General features: G+C 36.5%; 1 protein-coding gene across 4 annotated transcripts in view; it reads left to right on the plus strand.

Moving 5' to 3' along the window:
• The window catches only part of Git (ARF GTPase-activating protein GIT1), a 68892-nt gene extending 60859 nt beyond the window's left edge, over positions 1-8033 (plus strand). For all 4 annotated transcript variants that reach the window (XM_076180589.1, XM_076180591.1, XM_076180592.1 and 1 more), the window contains one exon: positions 1444-8033. In XM_076180589.1, coding sequence (XP_076036704.1) covers positions 1444-1641 — 198 coding nt within the window. In that variant the 3' untranslated portion in view covers positions 1642-8033. The remainder of the gene's footprint in view (positions 1-1443) is intronic.
• Positions 8034-9401: the final 1368 nt, after the last annotated feature.

The raw sequence follows: 9401 nt of genomic DNA on the forward strand, positions 1-9401 counted from the left end.
TGTATCAATGTGAAGGTAGAAAAAGGGAAAATGAATGGAGTATTTCAGAGTTATCCCCAAGAAGTTAAGATGAGATGGAGGAAAAGGTAGTGGATGGGAGTGGGTACGTGGCTTTTGACTTGGCTACTTCCTTTATGGAAATTCGCTGGCTGAGCAGGTTAGGGCGTCGTTACTTGCAGCAAAGGTCGAGGGGGTGGCGGTTCGAATCCTGCCACTGGCAAAGTTGAACCAAGTGCATGGTTCATTAAATTCCATGCTACAAAGTCCTCTGTGAGGGGCACCATCCTAGCCTTCTGATGGGGGAGTTTGTGACATTAAACTGTAGCACATCACTTCCTTTATAAGGGGCCCTTGGTGTATAGATAAATAGACTTCAGAAAGTGGTTGAATGTAGTGTAGAATAGGGAGGCTTTGATTGTGGTAGTGAGCAATGTCATTGTGACTGATGAGAAGGCAAAATGAAAGGGTGATAGGAAGAGGGGAGATGCAAGGGTATTGAAATGGATAAAAGCGGTAAGGCACCAGGGCTGGAGATTTGTCAGGTGGAGTGTCAACAGAGGGAGGAATTGCTATATTGGAATGGCTGGTGAAATTGACTGATGTATACTCATGGGAAGGAAGTATACCAATGGACCAGAGGAATGGATGTATAGTTCCACTATTTATCTATATACCAAAAGCTTTTTACCCCTTATAAGGAAGGTAGACAAGTCCAAGCCACACACCCACTCCCATCCACCACCCTTGTTTCTCTCTTATCTTAGCTCCTCGAGGATGAAGGGTCATCCTTGTCACCTTCCCACTGCCTAGGTCAGGAACAATGCAGCAAGACACAGCACATCCACAGCATTTCACCTACACTGGGACCCACCTCTCCATCCAACTCTTGCAGAAAATAAAGACAGAGAAATTCCTTCAAGCTGCATCAAATTATCATCCATACACAACCACTCTCCACTCCCCCTCATCCCCCACCCTCACCTTTCCTTGCTCAACAGACATAGAAAAGAGAGAAGTTGGGAAGAAAATCCCTTTAGACTGCATCAAAATATCATCCATACACATTCCACACACACCCCTGTCCCCTGCCTTCTCTCTTTGAACATAGTTTCACTACACAAAGAAAAAGTTCAGATATGACTAATAGTTTCAGAGGTATCATCCTGTTAAGTGTAGTTGGTAAGATGTATGAGAGAATGTTATTCAAGAGGATTAGAAGAGGAATAGAGAGAGTGATTGAGAAAAAGCAGTGTGTGTATAGGAAAGGATGGATATGTGTAGACCAAGTTTTGCAGTAAGACATACGTAACCCAAGTCTTGCTAGATTCATTTGTTATTATAAAGTGTACACTATTAGAATGTGGTATTAATGGAATGAGAACAATTTGTTTTGTATGTAAAATTTAATTTAGTAATATGCACTTAACGGAATGCTTCTTTCAGAATTGTAGCAATACTGGGCTGCAGGGAGCGGTGCGTCAGTTGGTAATTAGTGCCAATCGACTTTCTAATGAGTGCCGAGGCCCTCTGGCACCACACAATCATCATAACTTGGATCCACGTTTTGTCACCCAGCAGGTGATTCAGTGTGCTTATGACATAGCCAAGGCTGCTAAAATGCTTGTCACACATTTCCAGTGAAGTTTATCCCAAGCAGTAAAGTGTGATTTAAGTGTAATTTTATCTGTTACACTTGAAGTGAAACAGTGATGTGTATCATGTTCCTGAGTGCAAATGTGGTTTTAGTAATGGAACAAATGTTCTCAGTAGTGCAGCTTTATAGAAAAGAAAAAGTACAGTGAGTGTAAAGGTGTTGTGCTATTGAAGAATAGAACCTGCTTTCCTGATTAATGACTAGCACTGGTTAGTATTAATGGACATTCTGAAAAGATCTAATCAATGAAGCCTGAAAATGTATGAAAGTATCGAGAGTATATATATCCACCTATTGGTTGTGAAGAAACAAAATCACCAAGAAATTATTTAACTTCTATATACACAACAATCAAACTTATATATTGTTATCCTAAATAATAAAAGGAGTCCTATTTATTCATGAATATGTGATCAACCAAGTTTCTTGGCTTCATTTCCAATATAGTGACCATGTGTATAAGAGGAGGATTTTTTTTAAAGTTTTCCTAAGGAGACAAGCACAAGCATCCCCTTCTTCAACATCATTAAAGACAACCTTTATTGTTCATAATAAAATTCAGAAACCCCAAAAATTATTATAATGATAATAAAACTGTAATAGCTATGTAGAAATTGGGTTGTGCCTTGAGAAACGTGCTAAAGAAGGTTATTTCATCCAACTTCTTTGGCAGATTGCAAAGGTCCAACATTGTGCAACAAGCCCTAACATTCAAAAGGTATGGGTTTGTTAAAATTAATCTACATCGTAACATACGAGGCTCATTGCTGTCTTCTCCTTGCCTTAAGCTTTGTGATGTAGCATAGTCACGAGGAAGCAAACTCCACAAGGTGAAAGCAAGTTATATCATTGTTTCGTCTCCCCTTTGAGCTTGAAAAGAATGTTCTGATTTTTTTTTAATGTCTTAAATACTCTGAGATATTGCATGAACTAAGAAGTTATTTTTCATTGCATTTGATTTTGAATCGAATTTTTACCCCCGAATCATCGTTAAAACATAGCATTGATTTAGATACACAGAGACTAGACATGATTCCAAAGTGAGAAATGAGCTGATAGTAGTGGTAGATGTTTCTGGTCATTCAAGTCTAAGTTACTGGATGTGTGCATTGTTTGGACCCCATTAGATATTTATTTTTTACAAAGGTAGAGTATCAGATTATCAAAGTCAGTTAGTGTGCCTTTCATATATTGGGTCTTCAAGAGAAGAATGTTGGATGTTGTAATCCTAAAACATGTTAAACAACTGATAACAAATATATATATATATATACATACATACATACATATAAATAGGTCACCGTCGTTATCCAATTGTATGCTTTCTGATATTTTGCTCAATTAAGATGACTACTACTCACGACCCCCCTCTTTTTGATCACCTGATTGCTTATTGCACATGTAGGTTGGCTGTCATGTACAAGGCTTGGTTCATTTGATTGGCTCAAAATGGCAGACTTCTGCAGAATATCAGTCATGGCTCATGGCAGTGAAATGGGAGGGTGTACATGTACAACAGTGTCAATATGCACAATGTTCCCTATGCATTCTAGGGAGGTACAGCCATTGTATCTCTAGAGAACACAGTGTGGGGAGTGTTGTGTATGTTAATACTGTGTCATATGTTTATAGTTCTCTGCCTCGTTTCATAGCCACAAGTTACTGCTGTAGGGTCTTATTATGCTACATGGATGTGGGTACAATGGGTGCAAATGTTATTGGCTGCCACTTTTACAATTTTCTTCTTCTTCTTCTCCTCCTCCTCCTCCTCCTCCTCCTCCTCGTCATCCTAATATGTAGTTGTAGACAATTACTCCTATTTTTCTGTAGGTATAATTGTCAATGAATAGCTTTGAAAAAACAAAAGAAAAGTTTTTTGTCCCTACCATCTGCTGACTTCTGCCATACTTACATTCTGCAGCCTGAATAATGTTACTAAATTTCTTATTTTTCTTTGTCACTGTTTGAGCACTAATTGTGTTTTCACTTGTACGTCAGATGTGTGCAATACATTGAACAAATGTAGTGATTTATAAATTTTTTTTTTTTTTTTTTTTTTTTTTTTTTTTTTCTTTTCTTTTAAGAGATGAAGAAAAATAATTTTTGTAATTTCATATTGGTCAAGTTTATTAATCTTGGTTGTTTTCAGCTGTTCACTTACCAGTCAGATTTTTCAAAACTCGTGTAACTTGATTGAATTGATTGAATTCATATTATTTGGATGACATAGGTGACCTTTATAGGGCAAATTTGCCATTTAATACACATTCATACACAAATATCATTCTTGTTCTCTCTCTTTCTCCTTTAATTTCTCTTTTTCTCTCTTTATGTCTCTTTTTACGTTTCTCACTCTCAATCTCTTCTCTTTTTCTCTCCCTCATTTTCTTTCATTTTCTCTGTCATCACCAGAATATCATAAACCATAGACTGTTAGTTATAGCATGAAAAATCTTAGGGAATAATTGTTTATCAACACTTAAAGGAATTGCAATGTGTTCATTTGTTTCTGAGGGGAAAGGGCTTAAAGAGCATATTTGATTCGCCTTTAATTCCCAGTGTTTGCGTACCTTGTTCCATTAATACTCAGTGGCATCTTGATTTGTTCACATTTTCATGTCTTTAAACTTTTTGGCATGATCTCTTGACCATTTCATGTTAAGTAATGTGTGTTTGTAATTGTGGCATCACTAAGGTTGATGTCACCTTGTGTGGAACTTATGCTGTCACCCCTATGGACTTCCTATACAGGGTCCTCAAGTATGTGTATACACCAAAGGCCTGAGACCTATACCTATGACAAGTACCTGCAAGTGATGGTCCCATAAGATAGATGACAGAGAGGAATGTCTTCCTGTTGCCCATCTTCAAAACCCATTAACACTCTCACTTCTCTGCACTGTGCACCAAAATTTAGTCACAGATATAACCTTGCCGCTAAATTTTTAGTTAAAGAAGAAGTATGTTAATGGAGGTTCAAATGTGCTGTGTCAGCATTGTTGATGACCCAAGCAGTGTAGTAGGGAGCAGGGATGACTCATCATCTATGAGGAGCAAAGATTGGTGGGCCAACAAATGGGATTTTGAATGGGTGTCGAGTGGGTGTGTGCTTTGACTTGGCCAAGCTCTTTATAAGGAGAAAAAGTTTTTTTGTTGTATGTTGATTTGCAACATAAATTATGATGTGTTCAGTTATGATTGGCATCAGTATGTTTTCAAAAACCCAAAGCAAGTGTTTTTCAGTGACTTAATATCATTATGGAGGATTTGTATTGAAATTGTACTCTTAGTTGTGGCACTATTTTCCCTTGTAACTAGATTTTGTTTTGTGTATGAAATGGGGAAGGAACCTCAGATTCTCATGATGATATGAGAATAGTGCATCAATGAGGTTACAGGGATACAAATTCATTCACTGCATCAATGGATGAAACATTTTTGTGACAGCTGAGGCTTGCATACATACTTCCAAACCACAGTTGGGTAGACCATGTAAAACTGTATCCTGAACTGAAAATTATCAAGAATCAAGTTAATAATAACTATAGCTTTTGATATAGGAAATTAAAGTTCAGAACCCTAGACTTCTTGGGGATATGGCCCAAAAATTACCAAAAATGAAGTGACAAACCAAAATAGCCAATTGACATGTTATATGATTATTTACCTGACAGTTTGGAGAATAAAAAAAAAATCCCTTTTCATGTAAGATGGTGTCTCTTTCAATTATGCTAAAAATATTATTAAACCTCATAGGAACATCATTGATGATGAGCCTGGAAACTCTCTTGACATTAACTTTACACAGAACCTGTGGGGGATCTCGTTAAACAGAAAGTCAAAGGCAGAGACATCCAGAGCGGGGATGTGGACTTATTTTCATGTATCAAAGCTGCAAATCTTGGCTGACATTTCCAAAATGGCTAAAAGAGATTATCAAGCAAAAAGGAAGACCTACAAGCTAAGTAGGAAAGGGTGAGTACTGATTACAACACCCTAAAATTGTAATTCATATTTCTGTATGAAATACTGACAGCTAAACTTGGCATACATTGTAGGTACAACACAGCACTCAACCACTCATCCCTGCAGACATCCTTGAAATACAAAGCACAAAAATATCTACTGCACAACACTAGTTGTTCATGGCTATTATTATAGATATCCCTCCTAAATTCTCATCATTAGTTCTCACACAGTGCTCACCCCAGTAGTCAAGAAAACAAAGATATCCTGTAGACAATACAAAATAAAGTACTTAGAATAATGACAGGATACACCAAAACCATCCCAATTGACCACTTGCTCTCAGAAAACGATAGACACACAATTCTGTACAAGAACCTTTGATCCCACCCATCATTCCCACCACATCACACAAGTATGACCAACTGAAAGCAGCAAAAAAGAACAACTCTAGCATTATACTATGCAGATATCTGTATCAACCTTCCACCATTACCCTGGAACACATCCATAATACGAAAACATATACACACCCAGATCACAAAGCAAGCATTCCAAACAGGGCCTCAAATTCAGTACTATACCATACTCCCTGAGACATTGATCCTACCTTGAAATAATGTTACCAGCTCCCCCTCAAATGGGAGACAATAGGAAAGTTTTGCTCCAACTGTTATGGGGTTTGAGTGCTGTCTCAGTGGAGATGCTTTCCAGATAGCACTAGGTACACATGGCCAGTGCACAGATTTTAATCTAAGCCAAACACAGTAGAAGCTATGTTACAAGTGCAATTATTGACACCAATTGCACAATGTTAACACCCATCACCAGCACAATATACATAAGATATTATGACAATTGCAGCAAAATTTTGCTCATGTCAGAGGAACCAACAATGGGTACAGACTTGTGAAATGGCCTAAAAGAGGAAATGGTTCAATCAAAAAACATAGATTTAAACCCAAGTTTGTTTGATGGAGACAAAGCATAGTTCTTTTTCTGTGTATTACGATTAGGTCAATACAAACCACAACATCCTTTTAATTCTGGATTTGTTCATTTAATGTAGCCTTTCTCCCTTCATTCTCTATACATATCCATACTAGCTCAACAAAGTCCTGTTCATGTTCTCAACACACCTTTTTACATCTCTGTGTATGTTTATACAGTTATTTCCATCAGGTATATGAAACTAGTACCTGTTTTCCTTATGATCATGCTCATCTCCACACTCACCTCTTTACATATCTGTGTATATGTTTATGCATACAGTTATCTCTGTCAGGTATTTCAAAACATTGCCTGTCTTCCTCATGATCAAATCTTGTTTGCCTGTTGATGAATAATAATTGGACAGTTACTAAAATATTGTAAATACACATGATTGCATGCTTATAGAACTGCATGCACATTATCAAGTCTACTTTGGGAAGTACACTCACATCTACACATAATGCCAAAGACAAACCTTTTTTAAAACTGCTGACTACAGTCAACATAGAGTATAGCATATTTTATACTGATCCTCTTAGCTTGTAGCTGCTTTGGAAATGACCCGCTTACGTGAAGCTTTTACAGGGAAAGCTTGAAGCCATTAATTGTTAAAAAGGTAAAACTTAATTGATTTCTTTTGTTCCATGGAAAATTGAACATGCCCTTTAACTAATGTCTACACTGTATATATATTCTTTTATTTTTAACCATTTCCAGGTTTTGTTCATTTCTAGAATATTTATGTGATAGATTGATTTTTTCTTTTCAATTGTCTGTGTGAAGGCCTTGGTGTTTCTTTTTGTTCAACAACAGTATAATGTAAATGTAATTGTTTACATCACTAAACAGCCCAAACTTTGCTACATTTTTGTATTCCATTACTCGGAGCATGACGAGCACATCAGGATTAATGGAGACCAAGATTGTATTGAAAACAAATGATGACTGCTCATGCCTTGTTGTTGTTCTTGTTGATGTTGCATTAATTCATTCTGTCTTATGAGTTTATTAATCTGTTAAATGATGTTGACGCAATGCGGCATTTATTTACTATAGCAGTTTGTCTTCCCAACTGTTTGAATATAGACTCTTGTGTTGAGTTTGTAATACTGCTTTAAATATAAAGTGTTAATAATAATGTTAACACAAATAACATTGTGCCATTGAGTGGTGGTACTATAGGAGTGCAGAGAATACTGATTGAAATGTATTTTGTACCATGTAATGATTTAAGGTACAAGAAAGCTATATCACCCATCAACAGCAGTCTTTCTATCACTGCATTACAGATAACTTCAAAAACTCCATTGAAGATTCAGGTATTTACTGCTTAAATTCTTTGATTATATCAACTTTTAAGTAAAGTGTATATAATATCCTTCCTTCTATGTGATTTATCAATAACAGATAAGATATTCAATTATATAGTATTATTTCCTTTTAAATTTACAATTAAGCATAATTGTAATTTGAGCAAGAGGGGAATATCTGTTGTGCAAGAAAGGGGATAGGGATGAGTGTAGGATGGTTGTGTATGGATGATATTTTGACACAGCCCAAAGGGACTTCTCCCAGTCTTCTCTATTTTCTTGCATGGGGAGAGTTGGGTAAATGAAGCAATCCTGCAGTGGATATGCGGTGTCTTGGTGTATTGCTTTTGACCCAGGAAGTGGGCAAGAGACTGAGATGATCCTTCACAAGGAGCTGAGATGGGAGTGGGTGTGGGCCTTTGACTTGGCAACCTCCCTTGTATGGGGGAAGATGCCCTTGGTATACAGATAGATTTACCAGGGCATCATGATGTACTGTCACCCAAACCATGATTTAGCTATCCCAAACAACTATACACAAATAGACACTGGAAATTAATAAGATTAATTTATTATATCTATACAAGATGAAGCAAGCGATACTCAGAGAATTAAAAATGAATGTTGTGCAGGATGTTATGATGGAATTTCTTCAAATATATGTATAGGTTACATATGAATGTTAATACAACAGTGTGTAGAACCGTGTCTTCCACCCTTTCAACAGACATATATGAAAATTTAAGTGAATATGGGCATGTTCCAGAGATCAATACCTTTCCTTGGATAAAACAACAGAACAAATCACAACCACAGTACTGATAGAAAGCAGAGAGACTACAGGAAAAAAATAAATCAACCTAGACTCTGCTTCAGAATCTTCTGTCTTGATGAATCAGAGAAACGAAAGGTAAGAGGAATCCATGTGTATGAAAGTAGTTGCTGACAAGTCTATCGAAATAAATACCATGTGAGTACTTGAAAAAACTGTAATACGCAAAACATAATGACTGGCATTTATTTTATTTTATTTGCTTTTTTGTTTTGTTATTTGTCTGTATGTTTACTATTTGCTTGATTCACATTTATTATTAATTATATGTCAATTTCATTATTACTATTTACCTGTTTGTTTATTATTTAACTATACATATGCATTTATTTTATTTATCATTATTAATGTTATTATTTATTTATCATTATTATAATTTTGTAGTGGGTCAGGGGTTGGAGATGATTAAAGAAAATGGAGAAAAGTGGGAGGTGAGCCAGCTGTTGTTTGCTGACGACACTGCGCTTGTAACAGGATCAGAGGAGGGATTGAGGAAGTTAGTGACAGAGTTTGAGAATGTGTGTGAAAAAAGAAAGCTGAAGATAAATGTGGGCAAAAGTAAGGTGATGAGATACACAAGGGGAGAGAGAGACAGTAGGCTGGAAGTGAGTATTAAGGGTGAGAAACTGGAGGAAGTGGATAGTTT

This window comes from Oratosquilla oratoria, chromosome 44 (assembly GCF_046742065.1).
Source record: "Oratosquilla oratoria isolate Oo_2021 chromosome 44, ASM4674206v1, whole genome shotgun sequence".
Classification (NCBI taxonomy): Eukaryota; Metazoa; Arthropoda; class Malacostraca; order Stomatopoda; family Squillidae; genus Oratosquilla; species Oratosquilla oratoria.